Genomic DNA, 18,763 nt, shown 5'->3' with positions numbered 1-18,763 from the left:
CGTATCAATTTGAGCTATTAGTAAATGAAGAAAGACACACATTTACTTACAATAGTGATACTGAAGAAAAAACGGATAGCGAGTCGGAGGGTGGAGACATCGATGGTGCCAGACCAGACCGGTCGACAAATTTACAGCCCGGAGTCCGAAAGTAACCCGGAGATAAAACCAAAACCCGGATGCTGATGCCGAGGTGTATACTGTATGATGTATTTAAATATGTAAAAAATATAAATGTAGGAAAAACTTTTCTTCTTTTTTTTAAAGAAAATATCGCATTTTTCATGTTCGGGCTGTACATAATGAAATCTGTAAACAAACGCTCTAATTTACACAGCGCTCCACTTTCATTAACCTGACTTGTAAAACAACATAAATGACTTGAGAGTATAATCAACTTTTTAACTAAATATATTTCAATTTGCATCAATAGAACGAAATGGGGTTATAGTATTTTTCTCTCTTAACCCCCCCCCCCCCCCCCCAACATATTATTAGGCCTATTGGTAGGGTGCGTTTGAGTAAAAACGACCACTCACGATACCCAAGTGATAATTTTCTTTTCTTTGGTACTACGTAATTGGTCAGTTTTGTAATTTTAGATGGGAAAGTCTACTTAATCAAGGGTTTTACAGCATTATTTACAGTAATGAACACTTCGAAACTGACCACGATGAGGATGGACGTATGCCAATGTACTCTCGCGTTATACACCTATAAAATGAAACATAATAGTTATTTCGACACCGACAGTAGTGGTTTATTTTGTATAGAACTTCGTGTTACTTTGGGGCTTCGGGCGAAGATTAAAAACATTATTTAATTTTTTTTTTTTTTTCTACATATTTTTAAAAAAAACATATTTAAATACATCGTACTGAGATGTATCCTCATGCCAAATCCCATGTTTGTATATGCCATATTTAATTACTTATTGACGTTTCCTTCTTCAGACGGTGAATACAGATTTTGTTATGTAGGCCTACAGCCAAAAAAATAAAAACATAAAAAAATTATACAATTTTGTTTTAACATATATAAATACATCATGCTGAGGTGTATCTTTGGGCCAAATATGTACAATGTACACCTCTGCATTCGCAACCGAGTACTGTTTTTGTCTCCGGGTAACGTTCGGGCTCCGGGCTGTAAATAGGCCGACACCAAAGTACTATGCGGTGTTGGTGTCCAATCTTTTGTTTTGCGATAAAATACACGCGTCTTTCTTCGGATACAATCTTTTGGAAAACCGTAAAAAGACAATCCCGATCGTTTAAACTGTTTATTTTTACACCCAAAGGCCGCGCAGTACTGCACTGTTGGATTGAAAAGATCGTAAGCCCCTTACTCCATATATAAACAGTTAACAACAATGGAAGAGTACAGCGGCTCTGACATCACTTCCCTTTTGTTCCGAACGCTCACGAATAAATATGCATAAATCGTACTTTGATACTGATTAGCGTAATTTCTTCATTTTAAGTTAACTACGCGTATTTTATTGTTATAAACTTATTTGTATATTATTTTTATATCATTTTGCTTTTAAAATGAGCTATAATATGGTCTCGTGACATGTTTCCTTTAAGTTGACTTTTGTTCGTCCTTGTGTTGAAGTTTGTTTACTAGACATTACTACAAATGTGTGTACAAAAAGAGCCATTTTTGACCCGTACGGTCCACCGTATTGTAACGTTTGCGATTTACCGCGATATCGTGGTAACCTCCGTTGAACGGAAGCCAGTGCTATGGTGTACTTCCATCAATTGTTTTAATGTTAGAACTACATTTATTTGTCAACACAATGCCATGGATGTGATGCAGATATAGCAAAAATTACAACCCAAGTATATTTATCTTCATATATGTTAGTACATTTCTTTATTTCTACCAAATAGTTAAGTACCGCGATATCGTGGTACCCCAGTATACCTACCAGCCTTATGTGCGATGGCTTTAACCACGACACCACCGAGGCCGGTAACGGGCTGCGAACCCTGTACCTACCAGCCTTATGTGCAGTGGCTTAACCACGACGCCACGGAGGCCGGTTTCACAATGCCTCAAGATATTCAGCTGACATTTTGTGTACCGTGTAGTTTTGTTGTGTACTGTTGCATATCATGTTAGACTTCCATGGCGATTTACCCGTTTTTGGAAGAGTTATGGCCCTTGAACTTAGAAAATATGATTTAAAAATATATTTATTTTACCTTTTTTTCCTTTTTTTTATATTATTATTATTATTTTTTACAATGCCATTAATATTGAGCTGAAATTTGTGTATAAATTTATCATGTTCAATTACAGATAATGTTTGACTTCCATGGTATTTTACACATTTTTCATAGAGTTATGGCCCTTGAACTGAGTCTATTCGAATACCCTCCATACATTGGTGGATTTTATCTGTTCGATTCGGAGCTTTTGACATAAAGTATTTAATTTGCTTAAATTAATTAATTAAAAATAAATAAAAACCAATAATAATAATCAAAATTAACTAATTAAATAAAATTTATTTATTAATAATTTAATTATTAATAAATAAATAAGACAATACATTAATACCAAAAAAAATGTTTTGTTTAACGACACCACTAAAATTAATAAAATAAATAAGGAATTAAATAAATAATAAATAAATAAAATAATTACTAAATTAATTAATAACAAAGTAATTTGAGAACAAAACAGCCAGAAATAACTACTACAATAACAATAGCAATAATAACAATAATATTAATAATAACAACAATAATAGTAATAATAATATACGGCATTAAAGGTAGACTAAACTCCAACAAGAACCTTATGTGTTGGAAAGATGCATACCCGGACCACCAACACATACCACGTATAGCAAAAACTGATACTGACACTTTAACAATGAATGCTTAAAAACGCGTAATTTTAGAATTAAAAAAAACAACGTGATTATTCCTGCTAACTGGGGGCAGCCATTTTGTTTCGTTTTTGTGACGTCCGGTTGTATAGCTTGGGGCGAAGTGACGTCAGCTCAGGTCCAACTTCTCTATTATGCACAGTGTAAACAAATGCTCTAATTTACGACAAGGCGCTTCGCTTTCATCAACCTGACTTGTAAAACAACATAAATGACTTAATAGTATAATAAACTATTTAACTAAATATATTTCAATTTGCATCAATATAACGAAATGGAGTTATAGTATTTTTTTCTTTTAAAAATCCAAAGAAAAAATGCATATTATTAGGCCTATTGGTAGGATACGTTCAAGCAAAAACGACCACTCACGATACCCAAGTGATAATTCTCTTTTTCTCTGGGACTACGTAATTGGTCAGTTTTGTGATTTTAGATGGGAAAATCTACTTAATAAATGGTTTTACAGAATTACTTACAGTAATAAAACTGGTAAAGTCCATTACGATTTGAGGTTATCACACAATACCCTGTGATCTTAATAAAAGAGGCACGCCTTTTTAGTGTGTCTAGACACAGTGTCTAGGGGCCGTCTAAATATACACCTGCCAATCAAGAACCACAGGTACAGGCTACAGAAAGAAAAGACCAATTAAGCAAGAAAACACTCCGACTATTATTTCAGTACGTGGGTTAATTTATATACAAAATATAATACAGTTATTTCAACACTTTGACAATGGTGGTTTATTTTGTATTAAAAATAAACCACATATACACGTTGCTGTGTTACTGGGATGGATATTATTACAGAACATTGCTATGCATCCACAAAAATCAGGTATGTTTTTGTTTGTTCATTTCGAAGACTAATTCCTGACGTGACACGTTAGGTATTACGTAAGCACCAGCTCGCCAGAAGGCGTATTCACTGGGATGATACAAAATGGCTGCGCGCGTTATATATAATAGCCGTCACATTTAACCGTTTTATTAACAATCTAATTAAAATTAGCACCACTAGGCGAAAATAAAAATTAAGTTTGTTTGTCCTCACCCGACCGACCCACAAAAATCGGCCCGTGTCAAAATCTTTTTTGACCTCTTTTCAAGCATTTTTTTTTTTTTTTTAAACCAAGTTGTGTCAAGCAAACGTTTTAAAACCCAAATATATTTAACCAAACTTTATTAACGTTTGTCGATTCGTTGAAAATTAGAAATTCTGTAGGCCTTGCTTTTAGTATTAACAATAACGAGAACATTTCCCGTGATAGCACGAGATCTCGCAGTGCATGTTGATGGCACGTGCACGTGATAATGGCGTTTCGCTTGGACATGAATGAAAGTGTGAAACGAAAGCATTTGTGCAACTTTACACTGTGTTGTTCCGTTGTTCTACACTGTGGGACGTTATCAAACATTATATGCAGTAATGTTATTTCCGATTTCGGCGATGATTGTAATTGGAATGAGGTACTCGAGTCATTAATTACGCATTGTGACCGTTCAAAAAGCGGAAACGACTTGTTTCGATTGATGGAATCCGACAAAACGTTCAGTGTCTTTGACTTCAACATTGAATGGAACAGATATGTTTTATCCTAATATGCAGGAGGAAAATAAGTGTCGTGCATCACTTTGACAAATGTTTAAAGTACACCAAATTTGAAATTGAACGATGTGTTACGGAACCGTCAAACAACGAGAGTGCTTTGTTGACCGGCGGCGGTGTGAACGCATTTCGCAGGATGATGGACGCTAGAACCGAAACGAAACCACCGCCACTAAAGGACGTCAGAAGTGGTAGATTCACAGGTATGTATTTATGATTATTCAATACTCCTGAATAAAAATTAAGATTATAATTGCTAATAAATCTTAAAATAAAACATTATACAGTTTTGTGAATTACGTGTAGAGGGTGGATAAGGGAGAGTCTTCAAATAAGTTACTGTTCTAAAATTTTTACTTTAGTTGGTTCATTGATTTATTGTAAGTAAGTCGCTGTTTAAAATGTCTATTTGTAGCATTGAAATGTGGAAATGGTTGGCATAACGTACATTGAACAACTTGTTCATGGGTCAGTGGGATGGGGGTGTTTTTGTCAGAGCATTGCCTCCGAGACCAGGCAGGTTAGCCCGGTGCGCGGAAGCTATGCTCAATTTTTTGTAGAAATTATTGGACTTTGTACATAAATTATTAATATATAATGAATGTTTTAGGATACCCCAACGCCGAGAAAATATCAGATATTGCATGCCAAGGAATGGTAAATAAGTGACGAAATGAATGCTATATAAATGACGATTTCATTTATTAAAGTGACAGCCTCTGGAATATTTTTTATTATTTAAGCATTTAGAACAGTTAATTCAATCACGTTTCGTGCATAAGTAGCAGCGCACTCCACATAGAATACGCTAGCTTTTCGTAGTCAATAACAGTGTCTTTCGAAACTGGGACGAGAAGAGCGGCTCACTTGAACTTCTGCTTTCATTGGTTGATCGCAAGCGTGAAATTCCCAAACAAGAGATACTTGCTTGTTCGATCAAGTCTTCCATATGTATAACGTCAAATACCGATAAAAATAGAACGGTTTAGCTAGACTGCGATACAAAATGGCGTTTTTGTTTTCTTCAAACTGTATAGTAAACATTTGATGATAGACGTTAATGGCAACAACTCGCCAGTAAATTAAAAGTGCAGTTATACTTGAATTTGAACTTAGAACTTGATTTTATTGGATTTATTCCAGAGAATGTCACTTTAAGAATTGAACATGATAATTTTTGAGGTTCATGCTAGTATGAAACACAAAACCGATTTACACACTGTATGAATGGCATAGCGCAATAGCACGAAGCCATTCCTTCTAAAGTGTGTAAATAGGTTTTGGGTTTCATAGTATCATGAACCTCAAAAATTATAACGTTCAATTCTTATAATTCCAAACATGGAAAATGTTATATAATGCAAATCGTATTGATCAACAATCACACTAAATTCTCAATGTTACGTATTAACGCTCGCATTAGGGGAATCGCCAACGTCATTCAAAATTTGAGCTTCTTGCAATATGAAACTCGATTTTTCAAATGACGTATGTTTTACAGATTTGAATCATAACCATATATATAATATGTTTTCCAGCAAAAGACAAACTCTACAATGACGTATGTGTGGAACTGAAACGATCTGGAGCAGAATTTCCAAAATCTCTTCTCCCTGATGAAGTTATGAAGCAGGTTGGGGCGATTGTTGACCTGCTCTGGTACATTGATGGGAATGTATCTACTATTCAGGAAAGGTCTACACACGTACCAACAGAGATCACACCAGTGCCAAATAGGTATTGCTATTAAAATCGTATATACTAAGGTCTACAATACTATCCCCTTTTATACATGATTGGTGTGCATTTAAAAGATCCATTGCTGCTATTAAACCAATATGTGGTGGGAGTAGTTTTTCTTCTGAGACCAGGGATCGAATTGTGTTCAGTAGGTCAAATGCTAATCTGAGGAGCTTGGGTCGTTGGATCGAACTACCTCAGTTTGGCCTTTTCCTCGTTCCAACCAGTGTCCCATAACTGGAATACCAAATGTTGTTGTAAGTACTGTCCTGTATAGTGAAGTGCAGATAAATGATCCCTTGCTGCTTGTTTGGTAGTAGACTAACCAATTTCCCATGGCTGGTACATCAGGTTTGGTATGCACTGTCCTGTCTTTAGGTAAGTGCACATAACAGATCGCTTGCTGCTTAATAGCCTAAGTGGTGTCCCATTACTGGTATACCACATCTGATCTCCAAAACCGTCGTACAGTCAACATTGTATCTGCATATAGTAGTTGAAACACATGTTTTATGCAAAATAATTTATGATATGTGGTGTCCTGACTGTGGGAAAGTATATAAAAAAGATAATTGCTGCTTTTCCGGTAGTAGCCCATAGAGTTGCAGCTACAGGTTTCCCAGACTAAATATATATCAGCCAGACTAGAAATTAGTAAAATATGCAAGATAAATAAAATAATGCAATATCTGTTTGAAATTTGTGTTCTACGTTTCGACATAGGATTCCATATTTCAGCTTTTATTATGAAAAGTAGGTCATTATTAGAATCAACCACAAATTTAAATAACAGTGTAAGAATCATATGCATATATGTATAGTCTGACGTTAATTTCATCTGTTACAAGTTATTGATTTTTTTCTTCAGGTTCTTGAAGTTTGAAGGCTACAATGATTGGAGGAAAAAGAAGTCAAAGAAGCCACAGCTACATGCAAAAGATCTTGATATTCATACCCAAATCGTATTTCGTTTGACAAGCAAGCCCTATGTACATGTTTGGAATAATGAACTTAAAAATGATTTAAATTCCTTGGCAGCTTCCCTCAGCTCTTATGCCTCCTACTTGAAGTCGAGCAACATCAAACAGCAAACTAGGCAACAACAGCTTTATCCAGTTCGACAGGTAATGATAATGTATGGATTGAGTACAAAACCTGCTTCAGCAACAACAGTAGCACCAGAGTATGCAATTCTAGAAACAGCATTAGGCGAGTTAAAAGACTTTGAAAATCCTATTCTTTGATCCAGATGTACACCAAATTTCAAGTAAAACTGGATCACAAAAGTATCAAGAAAAGTACAGATTTTTTGACAATCTTCATCTTTCGCAAGACGTGGCTTTGCTGTCCTATGATCCAGGTGGTTCGCAAACATCTAGTAAAGTTATTTGGAAAATTCCAGCAGGAGTCGGCTCTTCAGAGTTAATGACTACTGCAAGTCGTGTTGTAAAAGACCTCGGTCACAGACTGTCAGAATTCCATACAAGGCAAATGAAGCGAGATTTCACAAGAAGTTCTGCAATGTAGCAGGAAGCAAGATTCCATCTCATGTGTTAAGGGCAATATATGCAGAATTGACTCTTGATGCATCATCAGATCAAAATCCTGTCATAGACGCCAGAGTTCGGCAAGCAGTACTGGCTGGTGATCCAGATTTGGTGGTTGATATGCGCCATTTAAATAAAGGCCGTCCAGATGATGCATTTGATGCATATTTCCAGGAACTAGAAAAGCAAATCGAGTCAATAACTGCAGCTGATGAAAGACGTCATAATGTTGAACATATTTCCAGATTTATTTCTGTGCGGGACTTGATTGAGCAAGTAAAATCTCGCCTTCCCCCCAACACAGCACTACCAAGTGAATCTACAGTCCTCTTTGCTTTTGTGCCAAAAAAATTCTCATACTAAAGTAGCAAAACTTTACAAAAGTCGAGTGCCTTTGAGATTTACTGTGCAAACATGACAGCTTCAGGCTTCACACCAAGATGATCACTATTGTGCAGCACAGTTCAAATATATGCGTGAGTTTGCTGTGAAACATCGAGACAGAGTTACCTTTGTGTGTCTAGATGACAAATCAAAACTAGATTTTGGAGAGCCGGGTGCTGCCTTATCATCAGGAGTGCGCGGAGGGAAAGAAATCTGTTGTTCCTACTACATCAACTCTTTCATGTTTGGATCATGATGTAGGTCAAAAAGGGCTCTATCACACCATCAGTGTGTCTGAATGTAGAGATACCTGAAACACCAGACGGTTCTTTCTACAGAGGCCAAGTAACTGTTATTTTCAAAGATAGCATTTTTGAGCCAAGCTCACCCTTTAGGCATGCTGTTGAAATTCAGAATATCCTAGCACAGGAAGGTACCTTCAAACCAGTCTTGATGTTGTTCACAGATGGTGGTCCTGATCACAGAGTCACATATCATGCAGTGAAACTTTCACTCATCATTCTCTTTCGGCGTCTTGGCTTGGACATGATAGTTGCTGGTCGAACAGCCCCAGGGCACAGTTGGGCAAATCCTGCAGAAAGAATCATGAGTTTACTTTAATCTTGCATTTCAGAATGCAGCTCTAACGAGGAATGAATGTACTAGTGCTGTGGAACAGGCACTGAGGAGTTGCAATTCAATGGAAGACATCCGGAAAAAGAGTCGGACTGTACCAGGACTTGAAGATGCTTGGGTTGCATCACTCCAAGAGATGGAAAAAAATGCTTCAGGAGAGAGTTGAGCGGATCCAGTTGAAAGGTCAAAACTTTAAATGTCTCAGTGCAGCTACAAAAGATGCAATCAATGAATTTGAGGATGATATCCAGAACATTGATCCAGAACTTGTTAAGGGACAATATCAGCAAGTGAATGTGAACAAAAAGCAGAAATATCAGGACTTTTTGAAGACTCACTGTCTAGAGCGCACATACACTTTTCAGGTCAGAAAATGTAATGATGCGACATGTTGTGTTCCGCCAGTTATTCAGTTTCCTTGGCTGCCTGACCCAGAAATTGCCTCGGATGGTCAGCACTTCAAGCCCTTTGATGAAGTACTTGGCTTTCCTACGACTGAAAAAAGACCGTCCATCTTCTCAAAGGCAAAACCCTGACTGCTATTGCGGAAGATCAACAGGTATGTGAGTTAGACTATGTATAGCAACATCTGCTTAAATTGCACTTGACCAGCCTCGGGGGCGCAGTGGTTAAGCTATCGGCTCACAGGCTGGTAGGTACAGGGTTCGTATCCCAGTACCGGCTCCCACCCAGAGCAAATTTAAAGACTCAATTGTAGGTGTAAGGCCACTACACCCTCCTTTGTCTTAATAACACGTTAACATCTACTAACAATTAACCACTGTCCTGAACAGACTGCCCACATAGCTGAGGTGTGTGGCCATGACAGTGTGCTTGGACCTTAATTAGATATAAGCACGAAAATAAAGTTGAAATGCGATTGCACTGTATACAAAATATATTAACAGTATAATACCAATATGATTATTGGTATTAATCTCTGGACTAAACATGTAAATATTAACAATATATTAGGCCATCCTTAAAAATATTTTTGTTTGTCCATTTCCGACCTGCAATTTCAAATGTGGGTAGGTCGGTAGGAAAAATCTTCTTTTTTTTTTTTTTGAGTTGTGTGGGGTGGGGTGGGAATTCCATACATATTCAAGAAAATAAATCATTTGAATTTAACTTACCGGTATTTGCACCACTATTGGTTTAAAGTAAAATGTAGCCTTTTGTTCTACAGATAATATAACAAAGCAACCAGCTTAAAGTGTACTGTTTTATAGTTAAGATTAACACACTAGTTAACATATTCATTTCCGAATAGGATTCCTCTTTGGAGATCCAAGGTGCTTGCAATTAATGCAAACAGGTAATACAACGCGATAGTTCTGCATGAGATCCTTGTCTCGTTCTGCCCCGAAACTCCCACAATGACAACATACATCCTTGCGGACGATGGACGATGATGCAAAATATGCAAACTCGATTGGAGTGGTACAGCACATCTGAAGTCTGACAAATGCCTTGCCTTGAAGTATGTGACCTAAAATGCAAATAGAAGGAAAATTAATCTGTGCATTGTATTATACTTTTTGTCCATTAAATATTATTACTGGTGTTACAAAGAATGAAAATTAATTAGTACCATCACTATTGAGATTTTTTCAACCCAGTTTTCCTGCTGGGCTTATACTAGTACTTGTATTTATTGCATAACAATAAATGTATACACCCATCTGAGATAAACAATGATTTCAAATTAAGATCTTTTCAATAAAAAAATTGACATTGAACTAACCATCAGCAGTTAAGATAGACCCACATGTGTAGTCTTGGTACGCACATGTGTAGTCTTGGTATGCCTGAAGGACATGATAACAGGACTAGTGAAAAGTCCTATATGGATACACACATTGGAGAGAAACAATGATTTCAAATTAAGATGTCATCAATAAAATCTTGAAAAACTCACCATCAGGGGTCAAGATGGACCCACAAGTGTAGTCATGAGACTCGATCAGTCGCTTGAAGGACCTGGTATCACGACTTGTGAAAGAGGATTTTGAGTAGACACAGCGTGGTTTCCCACATTCATGGCAGTGAACCGTCTGCCGGACATTCTGACCAACAAGTACTGAATTCTTGCAGCCCTGAATAAATAAAGTATTAAATAAACATTGCAAGTATGTGATTTCTTGTTTGTATTAAATACAATACTATTTTGAAGATGTCTAAATCTAATATAAATACTGTATTACATCTTAAGCATTTCTTGAGTGTTACAATTAAAGAGTGGCAATAAATTGCTTTAATATATTGTTAATATTTACATGTTTAGTCCAGAGATTAATACCAATAATCATATTGGTATTATACTGTTAATATATTTTGTATACAGTGCAATCGCATTTCAACTTTATTTTCGTGCTTATATCTAATTAAGGTCCAAGCACACTGTCATGGCCACACACCTCAGCTATGTGGGCAGTCTGTTCAGGACAGTGGTTAATTGTTAGTAGATGTTAACGTGTTATTAAGACAAAGGAGGGTGTAGTGGCCTTACACCTACAATTGAGTCTTTAAATTTGCTCTGGGTGGGAGCCGGTACTGGGATACGAACCCTGTACCTACCAGCCTGTGAGCCGATAGCTTAACCACTGCGCCCCCGAGGCTGGTCAAGTGCAATTTAAGCAGATGTTGCTATACATAGTCTAACTCACATACCTGTTGATCTTCCGCAATAGCAGTCAGGGTTTGCCTTTGAGAAGATGGACGGTCTTTTTCAGTCGTAGGAAAGCCAAGTACTTCATCAAAGGGCTTGAAGTGCTGACCATCCGAGGCAATTTCTGGGTCAGGCAGCCAAGGAAACTGAATAACTGGCGGAACACAACATGTCGCATCATTACATTTTCTGACCTGAAAAGTGTATGTGCGCTCTAGACAGTGAGTCTTCAAAAAGTCCTGATATTTCTGCTTTTTGTTCACATTCACTTGCTGATATTGTCCCTTAACAAGTTCTGGATCAATGTTCTGGATATCATCCTCAAATTCATTGATTGCATCTTTTGTAGCTGCACTGAGACATTTAAAGTTTTGACCTTTCAACTGGATCCGCTCAACTCTCTCCTGAAGCATTTTTTCCATCTCTTGGAGTGATGCAACCCAAGCATCTTCAAGTCCTGGTACAGTCCGACTCTTTTTCCGGATGTCTTCCATTGAATTGCAACTCCTCAGTGCCTGTTCCACAGCACTAGTACATTCATTCCTCGTTAGAGCTGCATTCTGAAATGCAAGATTAAGTAAACTCATGATTCTTTCTGCAGGATTTGCCCAACTGTGCCCTGGGGCTGTTCGACCAGCAACTATCATGTCCAAGCCAAGACGCCGAAAGAGAATGATGAGTGAAAGTTTCACTGCATGATATGTGACTCTGTGATCAGGACCACCATCTGTGAACAACATCAAGACTGGTTTGAAGGTACCTTCCTGTGCTAGGATATTCTGAATTTCAACAGCATGCCTAAAGGGTGAGCTTGGCTCAAAAATGCTATCTTTGAAAATAACAGTTACTTGGCCTCTGTAGAAAGAACCGTCTGGTGTTTCAGGTATCTCTACATTCAGACACACTGATGGTGTGATAGAGCCCTTTTGACCTACATCATGATCCAAACATGAAAGAGTTGATGTAGTAGGAACAACAGATTTCTTTCCGCGCACTCCTGATGATAAGGCAGCACCCGGCTCTCCAAAATCTAGTTTTGATTTGTCATCTAGACACACAAAGGTAACTCTGTCTCGATGTTTCACAGCAAACTCACGCATATATTTGAACTGTGCTGCACAATAGTGATCATCTTGGTGTGAAGCCTGAAGCTGTCATGTTTGCACAGTAAATCTCAAAGGCACTCGACTTTTGTAAAGTTTTGCTACTTTAGTATGAGAATTTTTTGGCACAAAAGCAAAGAGGACTGTAGATTCACTTGGTAGTGCTGTGTTGGGGGGAAGGCGAGATTTTACTTGCTCAATCAAGTCCCGCACAGAAATAAATCTGGAAATATGTTCAACATTATGACGTCTTTCATCAGCTGCAGTTATTGACTCGATTTGCTTTTCTAGTTCCTGGAAATATGCATCAAATGCATCATCTGGACGGCCTTTATTTAAATGGCGCATATCAACCACCAAATCTGGATCACCAGCCAGTACTGCTTGCCGAACTCTGGCGTCTATGACAGGATTTTGATCTGATGATGCATCAAGAGTCAATTCTGCATATATTGCCCTTAACACATGAGATGGAATCTTGCTTCCTGCTACATTGCAGAACTTTCTTGTGAAATCTCGCTTCATTTGCCTTGTATGGAATTCTGACAGTCTGTGACCGAGGTCTTTTACAACACGACTTGCAGTAGTCATTAACTCTGAAGAGCCGACTCCTGCTGGAATTTTCCAAATAACTTTACTAGATGTTTGCGAACCACCTGGATCATAGGACAGCAAAGCCACGTCTTGCGAAAGATGAAGATTGTCAAAAAATCTGTACTTTTCTTGATACTTTTGTGATCCAGTTTTACTTGAAATTTGGTGTACATCTGGATCAAAGAATAGGATTTCAAAGTCTTTTAACTCGCCTAATGCTGTTTCTAGAATTGCATACTCTGGTGCTACTGTTGTTGCTGAAGCAGGTTTGTACTCAATCCATACATTATCAGTTACCTGTCGAACTGGATAAAGCTGTTGTTGCCTAGTTTGCTGTTTGATGTTGCTCGACTTCAAGTAGGAGGCATAAGAGCTGAGGGAAGCTGCCAAGGAATTTAAATCATTTTTAAGTTCATTATTCCAAACATGTACATAGGGCTTGCTTGTCAAACGAAATACGATTTGGGTATGAATATCAAGATCTTTTGCATGTAGCTGTGGCTTCTTTGACTTCTTTTTCCTCCAATCATTGTAGCCTTCAAACTTCAAGAACCTGAAGAAAAAAATCAATAACTTGTAACAGATGAAATTAACGTCAGACTATACATATATGCATATGATTCTTACACTGTTATTTAAATTTGTGGTTGATTCTAATAATGACCTACTTTTCATAATAAAAGCTGAAATATGGAATCCTATGTCGAAACGTAGAACACAAATTTCAAACAGATATTGCATTATTTTATTTATCTTGCATATTTTACTAATTTCTAGTCTGGCTGATATATATTTAGTCTGGGAAACCTGTAGCTGCAACTCTATGGGCTACTACCGGAAAAGCAGCAATTATCTTTTTTATATACTTTCCCACAGTCAGGACACCACATATCATAAATTATTTTGCATAAAACATTGTTTCAACTACTATATGCAGATACAATGTTGACTGTACGACGGTTTTGGAGATCAGATGTGGTATACCAGTAATGGGACACCACTTAGGCTATTAAGCAGCAAGCGATCTGTTATGTGCACTTACCTAAAGACAGGACAGTGCATACCAAACCTGATGTACCAGCCATGGGAAATTGGTTAGTCTACTACCAAACAAGCAGCAAGGGATCATTTATCTGCACTTCACTATACAGGACAGTACTTACAACAACATTTGGTATTCCAGTTATGGGACACTGGTTGGAACGAGGAAAAGGCCAAACTGAGGTAGTTCGATCCAACGACCCAAGCTCCTCAGATTAGCATTTGACCTACTGAACACAATTCGATCCCTGGTCTCAGAAGAAAACTACTCCCACCACATATTGGTTTAATAGCAGCAATGGATCTTTTAAATGCACACCAATCATGTATAAAAGGGGATAGTATTGTAGACCTTAGTATATACGATTTTAATAGCAATACCTATTTGGCACTGGTGTGATCTCTGTTGGTACGTGTGTAGACCTTTCCTGAATAGTAGATACATTCCCATCAATGTACCAGAGCAGGTCAACAATCGCCCCAACCTGCTTCATAACTTCATCAGGGAGAAGAGATTTTGGAAATTCTGCTCCAGATCGTTTCAGTTCCACACATACGTCATTGTAGAGTTTGTCTTTTGCTGGAAAACATATTATATATATGGTTATGATTCAAATCTGTAAAACATACGTCATTTGAAAAATCGAGTTTCATATTGCAAGAAGCTCAAATTTTGAATGACGTTGGCGATTCCCCTAATGCGAGCGTTAATACGTAACATTGAGAATTTAGTGTGATTGTTGATCAATACGATTTGCATTATATAACATTTTCCATGTTTGGAATTATAAGAATTGAACGTTATAATTTTTGAGGTTCATGATACTATGAAACCCAAAACCTATTTACACACTTTAGAAGGAATGGCTTCGTGCTATTGCGCTATGCCATTCATACAGTGTGTAAATCGGTTTTGTGTTTCATACTAGCATGAACCTCAAAAATTATCATGTTCAATTCTTAAAGTGACATTCTCTGGAATAAATCCAATAAAATCAAGTTCTAAGTTCAAATTCAAGTATAACTGCACTTTTAATTTACTGGCGAGTTGTTGCCATTAACGTCTATCATCAAATGTTTACTATACAGTTTGAAGAAAAACAAAAACGCCATTTTGTATCGCAGTCTAGCTAAACCGTTCTATTTTTATCGGTATTTGACGTTATACATATGGAAGACTTGATCGAACAAGCAAGTATCTCTTGTTTGGGAATTTCACGCTTGCGATCAACCAATGAAAGCAGAAGTTCAAGTGAGCCGCTCTTCTCGTCCCAGTTTCGAAAGACACTGTTATTGACTACGAAAAGCTAGCGTATTCTATGTGGAGTGCGCTGCTACTTATGCACGAAACGTGATTGAATTAACTGTTCTAAATGCTTAAATAATAAAAAATATTCCAGAGGCTGTCACTTTAATAAATGAAATCGTCATTTATATAGCATTCATTTCGTCACTTATTTACCATTCCTTGGCATGCAATATCTGATATTTTCTCGGCGTTGGGGTATCCTAAAACATTCATTATATATTAATAATTTATGTACAAAGTCCAATAATTTCTACAAAAAATTGAGCATAGCTTCCGCGCACCGGGCTAACCTGCCTGGTCTCGGAGGCAATGCTCTGACAAAAACACCCCCATCCCACTGACCCATGAACAAGTTGTTCAATGTACGTTATGCCAACCATTTCCACATTTCAATGCTACAAATAGACATTTTAAACAGCGACTTACTTACAATAAATCAATGAACCAACTAAAGTAAAAATTTTAGAACAGTAACTTATTTGAAGACTCTCCCTTATCCACCCTCTACACGTAATTCACAAAACTGTATAATGTTTTATTTTAAGATTTATTAGCAATTATAATCTTAATTTTTATTCAGGAGTATTGAATAATCATAAATACATACCTGTGAATCTACCACTTCTGACGTCCTTTAGTGGCGGTGGTTTCGTTTCGGTTCTAGCGTCCATCATCCTGCGAAATGCGTTCACACCGCCGCCGGTCAACAAAGCACTCTCGTTGTTTGACGGTTCCGTAACACATCGTTCAATTTCAAATTTGGTGTACTTTAAACATTTGTCAAAGTGATGCACGACACTTATTTTCTCCTGCATATTAGGATAAAACATATCTGTTCCATTCAATGTTGAAGTCAAAGACACTGAACGTTTGTCGGATTCCATCAATCGAAACAAGTCGTTTCCGCTTTTTGAACGGTCACAATGCGTAATTAATGACTCGAGTACCTCATTCCAATTACAATCATCGCCGAAATCGGAAATAACATTACTGCATATAATGTTTGATAACGTCCCACAGTGTAGAACAACGGAACAACACAGTGTAAAGTTGCACAAATGCTTTCGTTTCACACTTTCATTCATGTCCAAGCGAAACGCCATTATCACGTGCACGTGCCATCAACATGCACTGCGAGATGTCGTGCTATCACGGGAAATGTTCTCGTTATTGTTAATACTAAAAGCAAGGCCTACAGAATTTCTAATTTTCAACGAATCGACAAACGTTAATAAAGTTTGGTTAAATATATTTGGGTTTTAAAACGTTTGCTTGACACAACTTGGTTTAAAAAAAAAAAAAAAATGCTTGAAAAGAGGTCAAAAAAGATTTTGACACGGGCCGATTTTTGTGGGTCGGTCGGGTGAGGACAAACAAACTTAATTTTTATTTTCGCCTTAAAGCAATTTATTGCCACTCTTTAATTGTAACACTCAAGAAATGCTTAAGATGTAATACAGTATTTATATTAGATTTAGACATCTTCAAAATAGTATTGTATTTAATACAAACAAGAAATCACATACTTGCAATGTTTATTTAATACTTTATTTATTCAGGGCTGCAAGAATTCAGTACTTGTTGGTCAGAATGTCCGGCAGACGGTTCACTGCCATGAATGTGGGAAACCACGCTGTGTCTACTCAAAATCCTCTTTCACAAGTCGTGATACCAGGTCCTTCAAGCGACTGATCGAGTCTCATGACTACACTTGTGGGTCCATCTTGACCCCTGATGGTGAGTTTTCAAGATTTTATTGATGACATCTTAATTTGAAATCATTGTTTCTCTCCAATGTGTGTATCCATATAGGACTTTTCACTAGTCCTGTTATCATGTCCTTCAGGCATACCAAGACTACACATGTGCGTACCAAGACTACACATGTGGGTCTATCTTAACTGCTGATGGTTAGTTCAATGTCAATTTTTTTATTGAAAAGATCTTAATTTGAAATCATTGTTTATCTCAGATGGGTGTATACATTTATTGTTATGCAATAAATACAAGTACTAGTATAAGCCCAGCAGGAAAACTGGGTTGAAAAAATCTCAATAGTGATGGTACTAATTAATTTTCATTCTTTGTAACACCAGTAATAATATTTAATGGACAAAAAGTATAATACAATGCACAGATTAATTTTCCTTCTATTTGCATTTTAGGTCACATACTTCAAGGGAAGGCATTTGTCAGACTTCAGATGTGCTGTACCACTCCAATCGAGTTTGCATATTTTGCATCATCGTCCATCGTCCGCAAGGATGTATGTTGTCATTGTGGGAGTTTCGGGGCAGAACGAGACAAGGATCTCATGCAGAACTATCGCGTTGTATTACCTGTTTGCATTAATTGCAAGCACCTTGGATCTCCAAAGAGGAATCCTATTCGGAAATGAATATGTTAACTAGTGTGTTAATCTTAACTATAAAACAGTACACTTTAAGCTGGTTGCTTTGTTATATTATCTGTAGAACAAAAGGCTACATTTTACTTTAAACCAATAGTGGTGCAAATACCGGTAAGTTAAATTCAAATGATTTATTTTCTTGAATATGTATGGAATTCCCACCCCACCCCACACAACTCAAAAAAAAAAAAAGAAGATTTTTCCTACCGACCTACCCACATTTGAAATTGCAGGTCGGAAATGGACAAACAAAAATATTTTTAAGGATGGCCCTATTACATGTGGATCTAACAGCAGCCAGTTGGAGCTCATGTCCACCAATCAAAACCTTACTTGCAGAATCATGCCAGTAATTTGAAAATAATTTGAAAACATTCCGAATTATCCTGGGGGTATACGATATGTTTCATGTGAATTACGAATGCCTTATTTAGACCAGTAGAACTAATTTTAATCAGATTGGTAACAACACTGCGTAGTCTCCAATGTCCAAGTAACATTTCGTCTGTAAATAATAATTTAAATATTGACCAATCACACTTCGCCTTTTATAACGTTATTTGGGAGCATACAAATTCTAAAAATACCTGGCGAGTCTATTTTAGTGTCTGCAGTACAGCGAACCATACCAATACGTACGGGATGGGTTATCAGTCTTCAATTTTACATTACAAATTATTTATTTATTAAAAAAAACTAAAAACTAAATCAGTCTTCAGTTTTACATTACAAATTATTTATTTTATAAAATAAAATATGTTTTAAGGCATTTCATAATTCACACGAAACATGTCGTATTCCCTCAGGATAA

At 37.0% G+C, this 18,763-nt stretch overlaps 3 protein-coding genes across 3 annotated transcripts; 2 read left to right on the top strand and 1 right to left on the bottom strand.

The window, feature by feature from the left end:
• The first annotated feature begins 4,613 nt into the window (after positions 1-4,613).
• On the top strand, positions 4,614-8,444 carry LOC121373482. The gene is made up of 4 exons (XM_041500149.1): positions 4,614-4,720; positions 6,056-6,254; positions 7,126-7,381; positions 8,226-8,444. The coding sequence occupies exons 1-4, from the start codon at positions 4,654-4,656 to the stop codon at positions 8,442-8,444; spliced, it is 741 nt and encodes a 246-aa protein (XP_041356083.1). The 5' UTR covers positions 4,614-4,653.
• A 490-nt stretch (positions 8,445-8,934) lies between these two features.
• On the top strand, positions 8,935-17,986 carry LOC121373481. The gene is made up of 4 exons (XM_041500148.1): positions 8,935-9,189; positions 9,330-9,383; positions 17,102-17,279; positions 17,708-17,986. The coding sequence occupies exons 1-4, from the start codon at positions 8,935-8,937 to the stop codon at positions 17,938-17,940; spliced, it is 720 nt and encodes a 239-aa protein (XP_041356082.1). The 3' UTR covers positions 17,941-17,986.
• Positions 10,038-16,262, bottom strand: LOC121373358. The gene is made up of 5 exons (XM_041499956.1): positions 16,150-16,262; positions 14,615-14,813; positions 11,498-13,745; positions 10,746-10,923; positions 10,038-10,316 (listed from the first exon to the last, which is right to left on the bottom strand). Exons 3-5 carry the CDS (start codon positions 12,593-12,595, stop codon positions 10,084-10,086), a joined length of 1,509 nt encoding a protein of 502 aa, XP_041355890.1. The 5' UTR covers positions 12,596-13,745; positions 14,615-14,813; positions 16,150-16,262; the 3' UTR covers positions 10,038-10,083.
• Positions 17,987-18,763: the final 777 nt, after the last annotated feature.

This window comes from Gigantopelta aegis, chromosome 5 (assembly GCF_016097555.1).
Source record: "Gigantopelta aegis isolate Gae_Host chromosome 5, Gae_host_genome, whole genome shotgun sequence".
Lineage (NCBI taxonomy): Eukaryota > Metazoa > Mollusca > Gastropoda > Neomphalida > Peltospiridae > Gigantopelta > Gigantopelta aegis.
The sequence above is the reverse complement of the archived record's forward strand: the minus strand, read 5'-3'. Positions and strand labels throughout refer to the sequence as shown.